The sequence below is a fragment of the Leopardus geoffroyi genome, chromosome C2 (genome assembly GCF_018350155.1).
Source record: "Leopardus geoffroyi isolate Oge1 chromosome C2, O.geoffroyi_Oge1_pat1.0, whole genome shotgun sequence".
In the NCBI taxonomy this organism is placed as follows: Eukaryota; Metazoa; Chordata; class Mammalia; order Carnivora; family Felidae; genus Leopardus; species Leopardus geoffroyi.
Genome location: NC_059333.1, coordinates 121,372,501 through 121,394,310, shown reverse-complemented (window position 1 = coordinate 121,394,310; position 21,810 = coordinate 121,372,501). Strand labels below are relative to the sequence as shown.

The window sequence follows — 21,810 nt, the reverse complement described above, 5'->3', positions numbered from 1 at the left end:
AAAATGAACGATATAAACATAAAAGATCAGCAATATTAAACAACATTAAGTTTAATGTATTAATTTCAAACCTGTAAAAATCCAAGATGCTCCTGAATATTTTGTTTCTTTTCTGTAATAAATGATTCAAAGTGCATTACAGCTCGTGTATATGCTTTGGAGCGAAAGGAAGCTACTGCCAGAGTATCCTGAGGTATGAGGTCTAGAAAACGAGTTACACTCTGATAGTCTTCATAATCCGCAGTAGATACTAGATTATAAAAAGACAATTGAGTAAAGACTTATAACATGAAATTTTAAAAGTGTCGATTTAAATTCCTATTTATTCATTTTAAATTCAATTTCATTCACTAAATAAGTTAACAGAAATGTATTAAGAATATCATGCTTAGAATGTAACTACCAGTAGGATGACTGCTCAAAGGATTCTTGCTCCAACTCCCACCATTATTACTTACCTTACCTTGGACAGTTATTTAACTTGTTTGAGCTTCTATTTCCCCATATATATAAGGGAAATATCAGAATTGTCCTTCCTTCTTTACAATGTTGTTGTGAGGATTAAATGTAAATCTGTATTATACCATATGATTTCATTCATATGTGGAATTTAAGACACAAAAGAAAAGAGCAAAGGACAAAAAAAAAAAGAGAGGCAAACCACAAAACAAACTCCTAACTATAGAGAAGAATCTGGTGGTTACTAGAGAGGAGGTGAGACGGTGATGGGTGAAAGAGGTGATGAAGATGAAGGAGTGAACTTGTTATGATGAGCACCAATGTATGGAGGTACTGTATCACTATACTGTACACCTGAAACTAATATTACCTTGTATGTTGTAACTGGAATTTAAATAAAACTTAAAAAAACCCAAAAAACTAAACAAATGTACTAAATACTGAAAAGATACAAAGATGATACAAAAGATACAAAAATGAGTTATTTATTAATGATAATTATAAAACCACTAATAGTGTATAACAGTAGGGAAACAGCAGAATTATAGAAATAGCTTTCTTTTTAAAGTTTAGAATTGTTGGGGTGGGAGGGAGGAGAGGGTGGGTGATGGGTATTGAGGAGGGCACCTTTTGGGATGAGCACTGGGTGTTGTATGGAAGCCAATTTGACAATAAATTTCATATATTGGAAAAATAAAATAAAGTTTAGAATTGTTAACAGGCTATTTTTTCCTATGTTGCTATGTATACAACAGCAACTACTTTAATGAAAATTCAAAGTAAAACACTTTAACACTTATAAATTTCTTCAAAATTTAAAGAATCAAGATGGTAAATTTAAAAGAAGTTATACGTAAAATAAGTCCTTGATTCCATCAAAATCTGTAAATCATTCAAATTATGAGAGATGTTAAAAATATTGTACTTTTGTTTTTGTTTTGGGGGGAGGGGCGGGGGGAAAGGGGGAGGGAGAGAGAGAGAGGGGGAGGGAAGGAGGGAGAGGGAGAGGGAGAGAGAGAGAGAGAGAGAGAGAGAGAGAGAGAGAGAGAGAATCTTAAGCAGGCTCCAAGTCCAGTACCCAGTGCTACATGGGGGCTTAATCTCATGACCACAAGATCATGACCTGAGCCAAAATCAAGAGTTGCACGCTTAACTGACTGAGCCACCCAGGGACTCCAAAGATATTGTACTTTTGAACCATTACAAATGTTATTCTTAAAAGCTAGTATTTCCCTTGCAATGTTAGTAGGAATAGTGATAAAGTTCAGACTTAGTTTTCCAGTGACATTTTCATGTGCAGAAACAGGAATGAACATGTAATTGTTAAACCAATGGAAAATATATTAATAACTAGCCATAGTCCTCAGAGAAACAATCCCGCAGATATTTGTTTGAAAGTCCAAAAAAACTGTTAGAAAAATAACAAATTCTTGTGCTTAACAACAGGAATGTACGTGGTTTCCACAGGTATATGAACAAGAGGGAGATGCTCACAAACTGAGGACTGTATAAGTGAAGGTCTCTTTAAGGACTGTTGGTCAATTTTTTCAATTAACCTCAAAATGTAGGAGGTAAAACATGACATTTCTATTAAAATTGCTGAGGTATTCAGAAGTAGAATGAATCTAATTCTTAGCAAATGCTTCTATCCTAGGGGTAGGTGTTATTTTTAACTCTAATGAAATTCCACCTTAGTGGGAGCTGTAATATCACAGGGAAAAAAATGCACATGTTTGGTATAGCAGGGTGTGATGTAGTAATGCATATCAAGCATATCTGGAGAGTTCGCTGAATACCAAACACTACCAGAGACAGGAAAAACAAAAAAATAAAATGAATGAAATGAATAAAAAATGGAAAACAGAAATAGGCCATAAAATGAAATTAAATCTCTCTTGAAATTTAAAACATGTGAAAAAAACTGCAAAGAGTATTTTACAAGTGAAAAAGGATAACAAACACTTTACAACATATACGTACATGTATGTATATGTGTATGTATATATATGTATGTGTATACACACACAGTACACTGAAGGGACACAGAGTAAATACACCCAATACACTGAGAAGACAGAGTAAATGGGATAGCAGTGAGGAGTCAGTTACTAACAATATTAACATGTCATTTATTTCACACTGTACAATATTTACATTCATCATTTCATTTAATCCGCAGTCTTCTAAATGAGATAATATTAATCCTATATTATACAATGAAAATTTAGGCACGTGTCTTTCTAAGGAAGTGAGAGTAGAATTTAAAGAGGTTTTCTGACTATAAATTCTCTTTTTCTCAGTGAAAAGGCTACCTTAGGATGAAAAAAGGTGTACAAGAAAACACAGGTCTTTAAAAAGCTAATGCTTAAATTACAGAACTGATACAGGAAGGAGTTAATTGGTTAATAATTAAGTGAATAAAATAAACACATGTTATGACTCACCTATTGAGTCTACCTTATCTCTGTTTGATTTGCTTTGTGGAAATTTCTCTGCATTCAGTGCCTGAAATTTGTGTCTTGCCCATTGTGTGAGATGGTCAAGCATGGAGAACACAGTCTGTGTACTGAGTTGACACAGATCAGATGCACTGTCTTGGGTATTTATGGTATGCTGATCATCATGCTTTAGAACTGCCATAATTTCTGCATAAACCTAAGAAGAACTCATTTTATGGTTAATAATAGGTCTATATACTATCATTTTACTACTATCTAACTTATAAGACAAAGTACTCTAAGGCAACTGTAAGTCAGTATTGGTAATTTTATAGTCTCTAATAAAATTTTAAATGTACCTACCATATAACCCAACAATTCTATTTTTTGGAATATACCCTCAACACACATACACAAAACTCTTTCACAAGTAAGAATTGCCATGATGCTCACCATGGCATTGTAAAAACAAAAACTTGGAAATAATCATTATTATGGCAATAAACAATGGTACAAGTATAAAATCGAAGTACTATATTATACAGCATTAATTTTAAAAAGGGTGGTTCAATAAATATATATTGGTAAATAAAAAAAGAAAACAAGCAAGTTACAGAACAATTATCTACAATGATGCCATAAAAGAAAACCAAAACCACTCTTAGGTGGATCCTGAGAAACTTAATAGAAGACCAGGGGGAGGGGAAGCGGGGGGGAAAAAGTTACAGAGAGGGAAGGAGGCAAACCATAAGAGACTCTTAAATACTGAGAACAAACTGAGGGTTGATGGGGGGTGGGGGAGAGAGGAAAGTGAGTGATGGGCATTGAGGAGGGCACTTGTTGAGATGAGCACTGGATATTGTATGGAAACCAATCTGACAGTAAATTATATATATATATATATATATAAAATAAAACACAATATAGAATAAAAAAAAAAGAAAACCAAAACAGAACCAATTGCATTAAAAAATAAAAATGTCGTGGGGCACCTGGGTGGCTCAGTCGGTTAGGCGTCCGACTTCAGCTCAGGTCATGATTTGGCGGTTTGAGTTCGAGCCCCACATCGGGCTCTGCGCTGACAGCTCAAAGCCTCGAGCCTGCTTCAGATTTTGTCTCATTCTGTCTCTGCCCCTCCCCCACTTGTGCTCTGTCTCTCAAAAATAAATAAATATAAAAATTAAAAAATAAAAAATAAATAAAAAATAAAAAGGTCTAAAAATATACACATTGGGGCGCCTGGGTGGCTCAGTCGGTTAAGTGTCCGACTTTGGCTCAGGTCATGATCTCACAGTTCGTGGGTTCAAGTCCCGCAGCTAGCTCTGTGCTGACAGCTCAGAGCCTGGAGCCTGCTTCAGATTCTGTGTCTCCCTCTCTCTGCCTCTCTCTCTCCTTCTCTCTCTCTCAAAAATAAAAATATACACATCAAATTAATATCAGTGATGACTTCTGGAAGTATGGGATCAGGAATGGTAGTCAAAGGGCACACTTTTACTTGTATAATTCAACTTTTACATTAAGAACATAGTAATATGCTCTTTATGCCATTAAAAATAATTATTAAAAAAACTGCTGTATGTATGTGGTTAAAAAATTAAACTTTACAAAATATCATAAAACAAAAAGTAGAGATGCCTAGGTGGCTCAGTCGGTTAAGCATCTGACTTCAGCTCAGGTCATGATCTGGTGGTTCATGAGTTCAACCTCTGTGTGAGGCTCTGCATTGACAGCTCAGAACATGGAGCCTGCTTCGGATTCTGTGTGTTCCTCTCTCTCTTTCTTTCCCCTGCTCATGCTCTGTCTCTCTCTCTCAAAAATAAACATTTTAAAAAAATTAAAAAAATAAAAGCAGTAGTAAAATATTCTCCTTCCCCTATCCTAATCCACATTACTGTTTACTATCAGTAATTTCTTATGTCAGTAAAACACTATCAGTAATTTCTTATGTACTCTTTTGTCAAAAAGTTCTATGTATACTGGGGCATATTAATATGTATATATTTTTTAATGTTTATTTTTGAGAGAGAGAGAGTAAGTGTGTGAGCTGGGGAGGGGCAGAGAGAGAGAGGGAGACAGAGTGCCTGAAGCAGGCTCTGCACCGACTGCAGGGCTCAAACTCAGGAACCGTGAGATCATGACCTGAGCCAAAGTAGGACACTTAACTGACAGGTGCCCCTACAATATATACTAATTTTCTACACTAAGCATTATATAATTCTTTGATCAATAAAAGGTTAAAAAAGATTTTCAGGCATTTAGACATGTACATATATAGCCATATACTGATATACATTTCCTAATATGTAGCTTTTCTAATACTAATTACATCAGACAAATGTTTAGACAAACAGAAACCAAATAAAAGGCATCTCTCACCTCCTGCTGATCTTCTTGATTACAACCCAACAAGGCATACACTAGAATATGTGGAAGAAGATAGATAGTCACTTTGAAATCATGTTTCATCATAATGCTACAGCAGGTGAAGATTTTACTGGCAAGATCATGCCGAACCTGTAAACCCAAATGGTTTAGGGACAGTTAAGTAATTTTATACATTTTATTCTATTGATTAATGTAAACACACACACACACACACATGAGATAATTTATCATTGCAGAGTGGGTATTCTCTTATTTAGAGGCATAGAGAATTTCAGACCACCACCTATTTGGTCACTCTAAATAACTCAAAGAGCCTGAACTGCTGCGACCCCTACAGACAATGTCAACCACTTCAAAATAAATGGCCTTCCCCGCCAACCATTAATTTATGGATGCATCATGTTTTGTTACAGATTAACCTCCCTAATTACAGTATATTTTATTTAGCTAACATTAAATTCAGCATATTAACTCCTTGAACACACACATGAGTAACCAAAATGTATATATACTCTGGGTCAGTACATTAAGACTCACATTTTTAATAAGTAAAAAACAGTGATTAACTACAGGAAAAAAATGAAAGAAACAGAAAACTAAATTACTTGGGATAACAATCAAGTTTTATTGGTATGCTCTAACCTTAGATTTGCCAACATTACTGGTCTTTTATAAAATTTAAAGATTTTTTTCCTTCTCAAATATAAACACCTCACTTAACAACAACAACAACCTAAGCTAAATTAAAGATTCCAGATCTGGAAGTAATTAATGCAATGGTATTCTACATTTCACATAATATATGGTCAGTATGTTCATAAAAACATGAAAAACTTTCTTGAAATTATCAGATAAAAATTATTATAATATTTTAAAAATAGAAATATGAATTAAAAACTAAAGTTGTAAATTTTAAATATGCCTTAAGCATTTCTTGGAACACACAGAACCTTTCTGTCAGGCATGTAAAAATCTCATATTAGGAAAACATCAGAAATATACCTCTACTTTTTCATGAAGTTTCATTTCTTATAAATGTTTATTTTTATTTTGGATGAAGTTCAGATAATGTATCCTCTTTTAGAAGAAGCCACAAAGGGATGATATATCTTTTTATTATATAAAAAAATCTTTTAATTATGTAATAAGCCTTCAAAATCCATTTACATCTTTTAAACAGTATCGTTTCACAATGTAAAATGAACAGACATAATATAATAGACATTTTGCAAAAAATCATAGTAATGTGCTTGATAAAATAATTACCGTTTTACCCAGAAACTAGTAACAGTAGAGAAACTGTTACTTTCTATTAGTGAATGCTTTCTACAAAAATGTCTATCACTATCAGCACAAATACTTCAATACCTACTATTTGTGCTACATATATTCAGATAGATGTTCTGGTTTCCTTTAGAATTTCTGTTCAGTTAACTAATTCTGATCAGAGTTCTCTTACCTTTGTTATAAGATAACCTGCCCAAGATGCTGACCATTCTGCAAAGTTATTACCTAATTTACTTAAGTAAATTGGCTTCTTTACTCCAGACCAATCTGTTGACTTCTGAGAACTCTTATATCTGTAATTTTGAAAATTTGTTTATTAAAAAGTATATAAATATATATCCACCTGTTTAGAACTTTAGTATAAAACATCTAAGAAACTATTTCAACTCCTTCACTGACTACCCCACTACTGCCTTGCCTTTATTCAAATATGGTTAAAGACACTACTTTTCCTATATCCTTAATGGGGTAGGAGACCATTCTTGCATACCCCAAGTACTTCAAAGAATTTGAGTGTGTCTCCTCCTACCTCTCAATGCTCCTTTTAGATCCTTCCAATTTCATTCTTGTGTAATAATGACTTGTTCCTTTGAGGTTCAAGACACCCAGACATACCATTCTTTGCTCTTCATTATGGGCATTCACCAAGTTCAGTGATAATCAAACTCACTGATAGCTTTAGTACATCTCTCAGTGTTTTCTTTCTTTCCAAAGTCTACCACCCTGAGTGACTTCAGTGTCTGTCTATACCATCTAATCAAACTCAAACCTTCTCAACGACTTTCCCCTCTACTTCTTTATCAGGGCTCCCTTGTCAATACAAAGAAACTTCTTCACTTCCAAAATGAACTATTTAGATATCTTACTCTATAGTCCTAGTTTCCTCCTAAATTTCCCGTTACCCAGTTATGCTAACACATTGGCTCTTCATCACTGAGATCTTCTGTCCCTTGACCGTGCTAAACTCTCTTGATCTGTAACACCTTCATTACCTCTTTCCTTAACCAGCTTGGTCTTTATGGTCCTTCACTTCAAGAACTCTCATTAATATTCTCTACCCACTCCTTTGCCCCACTATCTTTACCAGCTACATCCCTCTGTCTCTACATATAAAAGGCTCTAAATTTAAAAGGTTTTATGGGGTGCCTGGGTGACTCACTCAGTTGAGCATCCCAGGGTCATGGGATCAAGCCCCCCAACACTAGGCTCTGTGCTGAGCATGGAGCCTGCTTATGATTCTCTCTCTCACTGCCCCTCTCCTACCCTGCTGCTGCTTGGGCTGTCTGACTTAAAAAAAAAAAAAAAGTTTCTAAATATAAAGAGGTAACTAGCAAACAAGGCCAGGCACTGTACTAATGCTCAAAGAAGTAAAATAATTTATACATGGTCACATATCTGATAAGCATGTGACCTAGTATACTTCAAATCATAGTTTCTAACTAAAATTAATTTATAATTTTATAGATTCAATCAGTGTTAACAAAATAATTAAAATTTAAAGAGATTATAATATACTTTTTTAAAAAGTAGAGGGAGAAAATATCTTCATGAGGAGGTGAAGGGTGAAAATCTAATCTCTAACTGGGGTTTACTAATGACTTTGGAACTAGCTTTAAATTTTTAAGTTTCTATATTAATTACACCTATCAAGAACTTAAACTAATATTTAATTTAAAGTAGATTTTCAAAGTATTACTGACTGAAACAGAAAAATCAATCCTTTTAGCTTTAATAAATTTTAAATAATTAAAATTATAGAATTTAACCAATGTGCAAACTGTAGTTTTTAACAAGATTATAGGCATATTCACAGTGGAAAATACATTATTAGACATACTGAAAATACTTTTAATGGTAAAAAGTTACATCAAAAATAACATTAATTTTATAATGTTAAAAACAATTTTACAAAAATTGTTTTAACGAGTGTACAGACCTAGTATTTAGATGAGGTTCCAGGATTTCCCGAACATGCTCAGGAAATCTCCTCCACAACTGGTGACCTGGGCCATCAGTCTGCATCTCTCTGCACTCATAAATAGAAAGTAACTCCTACAAATACATATTTTACATTTGTAAATCTTCAGTGAAGTAGATAAACCTTTCTGATCATCAACATTCTACACATAATAGTTACAAAAATAATTTAAAAATATATAGAATTATAAAAGTTGTGAACTTACTTAGGACATGTATTTCAATGCCTAAAACCATTTAGGTAACTTAGTAAAGGTCCCAAAGCTGTGGTAGTACTTGAACATGAAGGAAGTTTGTGTTCTATATACGTAATATATACGTGAAATAAGATTAAGAGCTATTTGGAGGAAATACTGGAAATGTCTATATTTGCAGAAGTATAATTTTTAGAATTTAATCTTTTCTGAATTTTAATGAAAGCCACTACAAATCCAAAATAGTTTTAAAAATTCAAGGTATCTCAAATTCTAGGTATAAAATACCGAGCTCAAAACTGTGAACTGGCTGGCTCAGTCAGCAGAACCTGTGACTCTTGATTTCAAGGTTGAGAGTTCAAAACCCACATTGGGGGTAGAGTTTACTTAAAAAAAAATTGTGAAAAAATGCAAACGTTAAAGACCACTTTACTATTCAAGCCCTCAAATTAAATGGTTATATTTTACTTTCCTGAAAATAAAACAAATGATATTTTATTTTATTATTTTTTTTTAATTTTTTTTTTCAACGTTCATTTATTTTTGGGACAGAGAGAGACACAGCATGAACGGGGGAGGGGCAGAGAGAGAGGGAGACACAGAATCAGAAACAGGCTCCAGGCTCTGAGCCATCAGCCCAGAGCCTGACGCAGGGCTCGAACCCACGGACCGCGAGATCATGACCTGGCTGAAGTCGGACGCTTAACCGACTGCGCCACCCAGGCGCCCCGAAACAAATGATATTTTATAAATGAAGAAAAAAAATCTTTGGCTCTAGTATCAATATTCAAAACAAAACAAATATGTTAGGATATTATATCTTCTATCACCTGAGCCCTTTCAATTCCACTGAAAATGACCATATGTAATAGATGTACTATAAGAACTGTCTAGCAAAATATGTACTTTATACTTATATTAGTGTATTTTAGTAAAAGTAAGGAAGTATATGAAAAATTCAAATACAGAAATATCCAGAACCCATTTTCATTTAATTTTAAAATATTTTTAGGGGCGCCTGGGTGGCTCAGTTGGTTAAGCATCCGACTTCGGCTCAGGGCATGATCTCATGCTAAAAGCTCAGAGCCTGGAGCCTGCTTCGGATTCTGTGTCTCCCTCTTTCTCTGCCCTTCCCCTGCTCATGATCTGTCTCTCAAAAATAAATAAATGTTAAAAAGTTTTTTTAAATATTATTAAAATTTTGTTTAAAGCCAGCTTTTTTTTGATGTTTGGCAAAATCACTCTAGTTAATAAAAAGCCTCTTTTAATTAGGGAGATCAGCAATTCTTTTTGGGGGTCACCATTTATACTTTCAAAAAGATCAATATACTTACAGTTGCAGACTTTGCTTCATATTTAATTGAAAAACACAGAAGGAATCCAAAAAGACCTCCACAACTTCCACCCACATACCTATCCAGCCTGGCATTATCAGCAGCAGAGCCCATACACTTTCTCTCCTCTTACTACAGATGACTTGCTTTTGTTTTTAATTAAGGCTACCCCTTCCACTTGCAAACTATACTCCACAACTCTTTGCCTATTAAAAATAGTATTCCACCCTCTCTAACTTTTTTTTTCCTTCCCCTCCCCCATGGTCTTCTGTTAAGTTTCTCAGGATCCACATAAGAGTGAAAACATATGGTATCTGCCTTTCTCTGTATGACTTATTTCACTTAGCACAACACTCTCCAGTTCCATCCACGTTGCTACAAAAGGCCATATTTCATTCTTTCTCATTGCCAAGTAGTATTCCATTGTGTATATAAACCACAATTTCTTTATCCATTCATAAGAGACTCTTAAAAACTGAGAATAAACTGAGGGTTGATGGGGGGGTGGAAGGGAAGGGAAAGTGGGTGATGGGCACTGAGGAGGGCACTTGTTGGGATGAGCACTGGGTGTTGTATGGAAACCAATTTGACAATAAATTTCATATTAAAAAAATAATAAATTTTAAAAAAACGGGAAAAAAAAGTATTCGATCAATTCTCTCCTTACATTATCATATTCTCCACTCTGCTGAATTGTTCCCAAGCAACATATAAACATCTGTTATTTTTCCTATCTGCATTCCTCCTTCCTTCCCAGCTACTATCTCATTCTTCCACTCTCCTTTATAGACACTTTCTTGTCTTCTCTAACACCACATTCTCCTACCTTACTGACAGCTCCTTCTCAGTTTTCTTACTTGTTCCCTCCTCTTTTCACTGACCTCTCAATGTCCAGGGCTCAATTACCAGAATCTTTTCACCTGTACTCCCTCCAAGAACACATCCAGGATCATAATTTTAGATACCATCTCTACAATGAATACCTCCAAATTTATATCTGAAACTCAGACCACTCACCATGAATTCCAGAACTGAATATCTAACAAAACAAAGACATTTTTAATTGAAAAAAATACCATGAAAAAAGACAAGGAACATCAAACTGGAAAAATATTTATGATGTGTGTGACTGACAAAGGGTTAACTTCTATTATATACAAATACATCTTAAATAGCAATGAAAAAATAGCTCTATACCAAAAGAAAAATGGGCAAAGATCATCTAGAAAAAATTCACCAAAAATGCAATAAACACATAAAGGATGATACACCTCTCTCGTAATTAAATACTATTAAAGTCAAATGGTACTATTTTTCATCTGTCACATTGACAAAGATGTAAAATTTTGATAAAATGCAGGTTTGTCAAGGAAGCATAAACTGGTAAAACTTTTTTTGATAAAATTTATCAAATGTAAATTCTGTGTTTGCTCTCAGACATATTTTAACCTCTAGATGTTTATATTATTGATATATTCACTCGAGTGCTCGCTGAAGCATTTCTCTCAAAAGCAAAACACTGAATACATCCTAAATGTGTTAAATAAATTACTTAAATTTGTTAAATAAATTTCTTTCCAATGACTTAATATTCAATATGGATGTACCATAATTATGGTACATCCATATTGAATATTAAGTCATTGGAAAGAATGAATTAGAGATCTATGTACTGACATGGAAAATAACCCAAGACAGACTTTTGAACACAAAAGAAAATCACGTTACAGAACATGAAGTAATATGATCTCTTTGTTTGGTGAAGACATATAGATTTGTTAAATAAACATATAGAAAATTTTCCAAAGTACCTATAATAATCTGTTAAGAGGGTACATTTCTGTACTGTGAAATTTTATCATGAACTTATGATAATTTTGAACTTTGATAATGAAAATGACAGTTTACAAAAATAAGTTTCCAAAGTATACATTTACAACTTATCAGAATTCAGTAATGTAAAACCAGTACTGACTATACACATTCTTACCTGAATGGCATAAGCAGCTGAATCTTGAGCCCGACTGTTATCGGCATACGCAAGGTAAGCTCTTGTAAGTTCCATCAATAATCCATAGGCAAAGCTTGAATCTTCTACTCCGGTCTCAATAAAAACAAGAAAAAAACAAAGGTAAGGTGTATCAACTTTTTACACTGTACCGTGCCTTATGTAATTAATTTAACTTAGTTACCTAAGTGAATTTAACTTAGAAAAGGAAAGGACATTAAGAGTCAAACTAAGTGTGGTACCAAGGCTAAAACATAATCTGTAGCCAAGAAGCCCAACCTAAGGCTGTTTAGGCTATTATTAAGGGCATTTGAATCATTCAACTTTTGCAAAGCTCCAAGTTTCATTTTTTGTTTTACTGTTGTTGTTGAAGATTTTTTTAAGTAATAGCTACACCCAATGTGAGCCTTGAACTAATGACCCCAAGATCAAGCATTGCATTTTAATTCTTAAAAAGAAAACTGCAGGGGCACCTGGGTGGTTCAGTTGGTTGAGCACCCAATTCTTGGTTTTGGCTCAAGTCATGATCCCAGGGTTAGGAGACTGAGCCCAGGGTAGGCTCCATGCAAGCGTGAAGGCTGCGCTTAAGGTGCTCTCCCTCTGTCCCTCTCCCCAGCTTGTGCGCGCTCTCTCTCAAGTAAGAAAACAACAAAAAACCCCAGAAAATTATATATATAGCATTTCCTCAACTGCATTTTGTAGAAGCCCAGTCATTTGAGACACTCCAAGAAATAATTTTTACAAACCCTCCTCTTGGAGACTGACAGTGTGCATACTAAGTGATACAGATGCTCTGTTTGATTTGGTTTTAGAGGATTTCCCAAACTCATCTGACCATGGCAACTTTTTATACACTATTAGGACACCCTGGGAAATTAGTTTCCCATGAAAACACTTAGCAACAGTGTTGAAATTCTAATATTTAAATAATCAATTAGGTTTTAACTATTATCATTAGATTGGAAGCTTTTTTATTTATTCATTTTATTTATTTATTAATTTTTGAGAGAAAGAGTGCACACACACAAGCAGAGTAGAGGGGCAGAGGGAGAGAGGGAGAGAGGGAGGGGGAGGGAGAGGGAGAGATAGAGAGAGGGAGAGAGAATCCCAAGTAGGCTCCACACTCAGCGTGGAGCCCAATGTGGGCTTGATCCCATGACCCTGGGATCATGATCTGAGCTGAAATCAAGAGTAGGGTGCTCAACCAACCAGGCACCCCTAGGTTGGGAAGCTTTTTAAAAAGAACACAGCACACTAGTCTGGACTCCTACTTTATTATAGTTTTTGGCTCTAGATCTCTGTAATAGTATTAAGGAAAAAATTTAGAAGTTACCTAAATTGTCTAGTTTAGATCACAGTGCCACTAAGGATAACCTGAACAGTTCTTTGTAAATGAAATATAGAAATTTGAATAGGACAGAGAACTCTTCTTGTCATCCCAAATTACCATTACTTACCACAAATGTAAAATCTTTTCCTTGGCTTTCAGTTGTTGAGAAATCTAGTCGACCTGGATCTACTGCCCCCAATTCCCCTAAACATTCCCCACAGAGCAACCGAGCTTGAGAATTTGCATCCTGGCAACCTTTCAAAAGCACCGTTACCAGCTGGGAGATAACAGGTTCCACTGTTTCACTATCTGTTGCATATTTTATCAGTTTTTCCTAAAAGTAGAAAGAAAATTGTACATAATTTTCACGAACTAGTATATTTTCCTAACTACAAAGCTTAAAAATATTAAGGAATACCTGACATAAACACTGACAAAATTAAATTCCTGTATCTGCAGTATTTTCAGCTAGTTTTTGATGAGTTCACATAACATAGTTCACAACATATTCTGTAGGAACATTGTTTTAGAAATTTTTAATCCTTAATCCATTAAACAGTTACTATTATTATACTAGTATACAAAAATAAATAAGACACAGACTTATCCCAATGAGTTCACAGTCTAAGGGGAAAATAGATATGCAAATAAGTAATTAAAATACCATATGATATGTATAATAGCAAATACATTTAGAAGGAAAGGAAGCAATGAAGAAGATGAAAAAGAACTCAGAATAACTTTTCAAGGACAATGGACAGATATTCACGTAAGTCAACAAGGAAGAGCTATTAGGTAAAACAAGAAGACTGAAAAGTATATTAAAAAACTAAGGTAGAGGGGCGCCTGGGTGGCGCAGTCGGTTAAGCGTCCGACTTCAGCCAGGTCACGATCTCGCGGTCTGTGAGTTCGAGCCCCGCGTCGGGCTCTGGGCTGATGGCTCAGAGCCTGGAGCCTGTTTCCGATTCTGTGTCTCCCTCTCTCTGCCCCTCCCCCATTCATGCTCTGTCCCTCTCTGTCCCAAAAATAAATAAACGTTGGAAAAAAAAAAAACAACAAAAAACTAAGGTAGAGAAGGACAAAAAAATGGGGAAATGGTTCAGTGGTGGTTCACGTAATCTTTTTTCATCAATCTCCTGAGGATGCTGAAAACCTGTTAAGTAAGAAGAGACTATTTTCAAGCCAATGGAAATTTACATACTGTACTCGTGTAACCACTTTGGAACTACTTCTTTTATACTATTTTCTGTCTAGCAAAAGTAAAGCATATGTGAACATCTCAAACTTCATGTTGAAACTATGGTTCAAATTAGAGTAATCACTTCAAAAGAAAAATGAAAAGCCATTTTAACTCTTCCACAGTCTTCGACAGTCTATCACTTAAATAACATTATAGGTTAATTCAGGCATAAATACCTCAAAAATGAGCTCATAATAAAAATAGCAAAACTAATATATGAAATTATAAACATTTACTCACTTGCTAAAACTAGAAAATATAAGGTCACTTTATTTGGCAGAGATAAATGCAGTTCAATGTAATACATGTTATGAAACACTAAATGAAAAGTAAAATACACTTATCTCCTATGTACTTAAAAATGTTTTCACTTCACTTTTAGGTTAAATTGATTTTTATTTTTCAGCAAAGATACTGAATTCCAAAAGAGTTTTAAAAATGAGTGTGTGTTCATTGCCTCTATTTAAAAATGCTTTTTGAAATAAGCCATACAGAGAAAGACAGATACCATATGGTTTCACTCTTATGTGGATCCTGAGAAATTTAACAGAACCCCATGGGGGAGGGGAAGGAAAAAAAAAAAAAAGAGGTTAGAGTGGAAGAGAGTCAAAGCATAAGAGACTCTTAAAAACTGAGAACAAACTGAGGGTTGATGTGGGGTGGGAGGGAGAGGAGGGTGGGTGATGGGTATTGAGGAGGGCACCTTTTGGGATGAGCACTGGGTGTTGTATGGAAACCAATTTGACAATAAACTTCATATATTGAAAAAATAAATAAATAAATAAATAAATAAATAAATAATGCTTTTTAACATTCAGACCCAATTTTATCATTTTCCTAATGCCTAATCAGTTGTTAAAAGAAATCTGTTTGCTCTAATTACTTGAAATACCATTTTTATCATATCCTAAATGTCCATTTACATAAAGGTCTACATTTGAACTTTCTATTCTTTCCCCCTGGTGTGTTTATTCATGCACCAGAATCACATTGTATTAACTATAGAGGCTGTAGAGTATGTTAATGTCTGGTAGAGATACTAAACCCTCATGGTTACTTTTTCCCCTCAGAGTTTTCTTAGCTATTTTTGTTGATTTTCCCATATAAGCATTGGTATGAACTTTTGTTTTTCTAAGTTTTTTTAATGTCTATTTTTAAGAGACAGAGAGCACAATCAGGGGAGGGGCAGAAGACAAAGAGAGACAGGAATCTGAAGTAGGCTCCAGGCTCTGAGCTGTCAGCACAGAGCGCAATGTGGGGCTTGAACCCATGAACTATGAGATTATGACCTGAGCTGAAGTCAGATGCTTAACCGAGTGACCAACCTGGGCACCCCTAGTCTGAACTTTTCTAGTTAACAAAAACAAGCAACTTGTTGGCATTCTTTTGGCATAGCATTAAATTTATAAATTAATCTAGAGAGAACTGAAATCTTTGTAATATTGAGTCAACCTAACAGATAAATAAGGGATAGTTTCCATTTGCTTAAACCTACTACCTTTTTGTGTCTTTCAGGGTTTTTCTTTATTGGTTTATCTATTTCTCATTATGCTTATTACTAAGCATATTATCTTTTTCTGTTACTGTTGTAAATTGGCTCTTCCAACAAATCTTCCACCTAGTTATTGCTTATTATATAAAAGTTATTTTTTATATGTTGATTTTATATCCTACCTTACTGAATTGGCTTCCTCATCTAAGTAGTTTTATTAATAATTCCCTATAGTTTTTCATCTATAATAGCATATCATCTGCCCAACATATGTCCTTCTGGGATTTTACACAGAAAATCACTTCAACCTGAGTACCATCAGTGATCAGAAAGTTCTTAGATGGTTGTTCAGTTTTATCTATAGTCTGATTTTTCTTTTTTTTTTTTTAATTTTTTTAATGTTTATTTATTTTTGAGACAGGGAGAGACAGCATGAACGGGGGAGGGTCAGAGAGAGAGGGAGACACAGAATCTGAAACAGGCTTCAGGCTCTGAGCCGTCAGCACACAGCCTGACGCGGGGCTCGAACTCACGGACCGTGAGATCGTGACCTGAGCCGAAGTCGGACGCTTAACCGACTGAGCCACCCAGGCGCCCCTAGTCTGATTTTTCTAACATAGAAGAAAAAATTCCCTGCTATCCACTGACCTTAGGTATCCTTTATATCCCTCAAAAACGGATTCTTCCTTACAAGTAAGAAGCATAAACTGTCATTTCTTTAATGTTAATGACCCTCTGGGGGCTACCCATTAAAACAAGGCTTTTGCAGGGGCGCCTGTGTGGCTCAGTTGGTTCAGTAACTGACTTCAGCTCAGGTCATGATTACGGTTCATGGGTTCAAGCCCCACATCGGGCTCTGTGCTGATGGCTCAGAGCTTGGAGCCTGCTTTGGATTTTGTGTCTCCTTCTCTCTCTGCCCCTCCCCTGCTCATGCTGTGTCTCTTTCTCTCAAAAATAAACAAACATTAAAATAAATAAAAAAATAAATTTAGAACAAAGCTTTTTCAGGGTCAGTCCATCAAAAAGGTCACGTATAGAAGGCTACAGCAGCCATCCTATCAACTGTCATACCATCTTTTATGGTTTCCTTTTTCATTACATTATACCCAATTGTTTGTTTAGCCAGTTTTACCACAATTTTAGCTCTATTTATTTAAAGCACCTCCTTTCAACATATTCCTGAAGTATCTTTTCCTCTCCCTCTGGTTAAGAACTGAACTTTTATAAGAATATCTTTTGCATTTGCTTTCTCATGGACTCTCACAGCATCTACTACAAAGACTCTTTGACTTCGAACCCTGTTTTCTTATATCAGTTTCTTGTTCAGGTATTGCTACAGGTTCAGCCATCCTCTAGAGCTGCAATGTCCAATATGATAGCCACCATCCACATGAGGCTATTTAAATTTAAACTAAGAAAAATTAAATAAAATTAAATACCTAGTTCCTTATCATACACTTTAAGTGCTCAGGAGAGCCACATGTGGCTAGCAGCTATAACTGGACAGTGCAGATACAGAACATTTCCATCCTCATAGAAAATTCTTTTGGATAGCACTATTCTAGAACTTATCTGAATTGCTTTCAACACTGATGTTACTTTCTTGTCATAGGTGGGGGGAAAAAACCCACTTCCTTCTCTCGTTTTTTGTAGGTGTTTTAGGCCAGTGGGGATACGGCTACAAAGACATGTATCTCTGGATTCCTTCCCTTATTTTCTTATCTTCGTTGGTTCCTCCAAGCCATTATCTTTAGTTTTCTTACTAACCTAAAGTAAATTTATCCAGCTATAAATTGATTCTAAACTAAATTAACCTGTACTTAAAAATACCCAATAACAATCTATGGACATTACATCTTATTCAGACTACTTTATGTGACCTTCAAGGCTCTTGTAAGTACATTTACGTTCTTACTATGCCTAGCTAATCTATTAGCACTGGGGCTTTACATTGAAGGAAGGCTTGTTAGGGTATTACCATGTGTGATTTTTGTTTTGTGACACAGGTGGAAAAGTTGGGCAGCTGTGGCTTTTCCCTAAGAATATAAGCAATTTCCTTAAGTTCTCAGATTTAGTCATTTACATCTAAGAAGTGATAATCCATACAAAGTTTCCTAATATTTGACCAGGACCATGTCATCCACTTAGAAACAACCTAAACTAGGAAACCTCTAGGCCAAGAGGAGAAATCCTCTGCTACTCATAAATCCCTATATAAAATAAAAAGCTAGAAGCCCTTTAAGTTACCTGAAACCCAGGTAGAGGTTTGGGGCAAGGGGTAAGCACAGAGTAGTTTCGATGAAGTAAGTGCAGGGCAGGGAATGAAGCAATTACATTGCCCTGTAATTGGCAATGTGGATTCAGTTAGGCGAGTATAAAACCTACATTCGAGGAGATTCAAGGCTCCTCAGCTATGGTAGGACCATTTCCACATAAGCTGCTACTCACATTGGTCACACAAGTTCACTGACCCAGAAGTCAGAAAGAGAAAGAGAGAAAGAGAGAGAGAGAGAGAGAGAGAGAGAGAGAAAAGGAGAGCATGAGTGGGATAGGGGCAGAGAGAGAGGGAGACACAGAATCTGAAGTGGGCTCCAGGCTCTGAGCTGTCAGCACAGAGTCTGACATGGGGCTCGAACTCAAAAACCATGAGATCATGACCTGAGTCGAAGTTGGACACTGAACTGACAGAACCACCCAGGCAGCCCACCATCATGTATATCTTTCGTCCTAAGTAACTTAAATGCTTCCTTCTATCATGAAAACAAACATAACCTGGTTTAATCCCCTAACTCATGAGAGTGTTAGGCTTTCACATCTTATAAACTCTTGATATGCAAAAATGAGTACCTCAGTTAATTTTTGTCTATTTCATAGCCTTACAGTGATCTAGTACTTTAAACACCAGTTCTCACGGTCATCAAGGTTAGAGCCAATCTACGGTATGTTGCCCAAGAAAAGAATAAACTTCACTGGTATCATAAAAGAGTAAACTTAAAAATTTAGTTTCTTTAAAACAAGATTCAGTCAAAATGTAAAATGGCAAAATTACTGAGATTTTATATGACAAATATCTATAGGAAATTATATGAGAAGACACACGAACTGCTGCTATTGTGTACACACACACTCTTACTCAGGAAGATGCAGTAACCAAAAGACAACTGTCAAATTATGACCCTTCAAAACAACAACAAAAAACTCTGCAAATCCCCAGTATTCAACCTCAAAAGGGATCTCATGGATTAGTAATTCTAAGATCTGATAATCTTGGTAAAATAAGAATTACTTCTTTCATTGAATCTACTGAAACTCAAGCAAATATGCCAACCTGTCATCTTTTCTTTGAGCTTCCTATATTTCTATAGCTTTTTAATTATTTTAGTATACCTGATTTTTATACAAAGTTTCCTTCAAGCTCGTAAGAGCATGAATACGAACATCTACATTTTCATGTTGAATTGCTCTCATGGATAGTTGAAGAGTTGTCTGAAGATCAGTACTCTCAGAGGTCTCCTATATAAAGAACACAGAGAGATACACCTTATCAGTTAATGACTTCAAAAACCACAATTTCATGCCATGACAATTTCATACCATAGTTTGTAGCACAACATAACTAGAATCCTCCCACAGCTTTTCAGGGCATGAAGCTATGGCAGCTTCTTCTTTGGGGGACTGTAAGTAGGGACATAGTAATCTGGGAAGTAAGGGCACAAGTACTGTATTATTTGCTTTCTATGTAAAAATCTATGTAATTCAATAACGTCTTTGGCCTAAATACTGAAATTCCCTTCTAAAAAAAGTATCATAGCTGTGATAGGATTATCTAATCATAAAAATAGCCATTGGAATATGACTATATTATTCCTAGATGTGATTCTACAGAACCTCTGTTCAATGTATTGGAATTTGGGAACAATTTTGTATCAATGATGCCCTAAGACATAAATTAAAAATTAAATACCTTTCTGTATTCCTGTAGAACTGCTTTTATCTTTTTTAATTCTGGATGATCAGGTAAAAAATATATTTCATGAAGAAAATCTTGCACAGCATCCCTAATAGTTAATTGGAAAACAAAAAAATTATATGCAAAGAGTATGAATAGTAAAAAAAAATAAAGCAGAGGTTGAAACTATAGCCAATTTAAGTCACACTGAAAAGTGCTAGCGGGGGTGCCTGGCTGGCTCAGTCAGTAGGGTATGTGACTCTTGATCTTGGGGTCATGAGTTCAAGCCCCAGTAAGGGTGTGCGTGTAGAGATTACTTAAAAATAAAACTAAAAAATCTTAAAAAAAAAAAGTGCTAGTGGATTAATGATGTGCAAAATATTCTTCCTAACCATGTCTAGTGGTTAATAGTGGCAAATAATCAAATCTAAGAAAATCACCCTGTTGTAGTAGGTTATGTTGGTGGCCCAAAATAAACTCTACTTCTTCATAGTCACTTCCTCTTCAATTTAGGCTAGCTGTGTGACTTGCTTTAACAAACAAAATGTGGCAAAATAAACGCTGTGCCAACTTAAGGCCGATGTGTTAAAAGGTTTGGCAACTTCTGGTTTGGTGCCCATCAGAGACCTAAGTCACCATATAAGGTCACCAGCATGGACAAGCTACATGAAAAAAGAGAGACTCCAAGAGTACATGGAAAGAGACAGAAACTCTGTCAAGTCTACCTGCTGGCTGACTGCAGCCACCAACCAAAGAATCTATTGCTGAACCCAGTCCAGATTGCAAAATTATGAGTAAATAAAAATGCTTGTCACTTTAAGACACTTGATCTTAGAGCAGTTCATAGTGCAGCAATAGATAGCCAAATCCAACCTTAAAACACAAATTCTCATAAAGAATTTGAAAAAAACATATAAATCTTATTGAGGCTATAATTTTTAATTTGCATCAAATAGAATACTCTAATCTATCTGAATCCCAATAATAGATTTCTAAATTCTAGTCTTCATTCACTTATGCCACAAATACATATCAAGTAACTATCATATGCCACTATGTGCTGGACACTAGTGATATAACAATAAAGGAAGCTGAAAAAAATTTCTGTATTCAGGGAGCTTAAGGTGTTCTAACTAGCACGAAATGAAGGAGAGATTTTTTTATATGAAAAGGTAGAGAAATAACTGCTGCATAATAAAAAGCACTGATACACTATGTAATAATCCAAAAGTATTTGAAAGGTGATCTACATCAGTGTTTATGTTGTTCTATCATACTCAAAATATCAAAAGCACTTTATTGAAAAAATCCCTACATTAATCTTTTCTTTTGTACCTTTTCCCTGCTTAGACAGTTATTGAAAATGATTAATGGGAATAGCAGTAGCATGTGTATGGGTGGGTAAGCAGGTAAATAAATAATACTTAAACCCTTTTCAGAAACAAAAAACTACAACATGTAACAGTAAATGCAAACACAGAAACAGCTTCAAAATGCATACAAACAAATTCTAGGCTAAATTAGCAGCTGGTTTGAAATACAAAAATGGGAGTAATGTACGTTCTTCTTACAGGTAAGCTACAGCACAGTCTGTTTTGGGAAATCTTAAGAAAAGGTTTTAAGAAATAAGATGTGACCAGATTTTGGAAAGCTCTGAACATCAAGATAAGCAATTTGAAATTCATCAATTAGTAAGTGGGAGAATCACAAAATGTCT

At 35.1% G+C, this 21,810-nt stretch overlaps 1 protein-coding gene across 3 annotated transcripts in view; it reads right to left on the bottom strand.

Moving 5' to 3' along the window:
- ATR (ATR serine/threonine kinase) overlaps positions 1 to 21,810 on the bottom strand; it is a 100,901-nt gene that overhangs the window by 40,716 nt on the left and 38,375 nt on the right. For all 3 annotated transcript variants that reach the window (XM_045503416.1, XM_045503417.1, XM_045503420.1), the window contains 9 exons: positions 20,109 to 20,202; positions 19,532 to 19,657; positions 13,540 to 13,746; positions 12,065 to 12,178; positions 8,506 to 8,621; positions 6,742 to 6,862; positions 5,274 to 5,411; positions 2,904 to 3,114; positions 72 to 250 (listed from right to left, as the gene is read on the bottom strand). In XM_045503416.1, the coding sequence (XP_045359372.1) occupies positions 72 to 250; positions 2,904 to 3,114; positions 5,274 to 5,411; positions 6,742 to 6,862; positions 8,506 to 8,621; positions 12,065 to 12,178; positions 13,540 to 13,746; positions 19,532 to 19,657; positions 20,109 to 20,202 (1,306 nt within the window). The remainder of the gene's footprint in view (positions 1 to 71; positions 251 to 2,903; positions 3,115 to 5,273; positions 5,412 to 6,741; positions 6,863 to 8,505; positions 8,622 to 12,064; positions 12,179 to 13,539; positions 13,747 to 19,531; positions 19,658 to 20,108; positions 20,203 to 21,810) is intronic.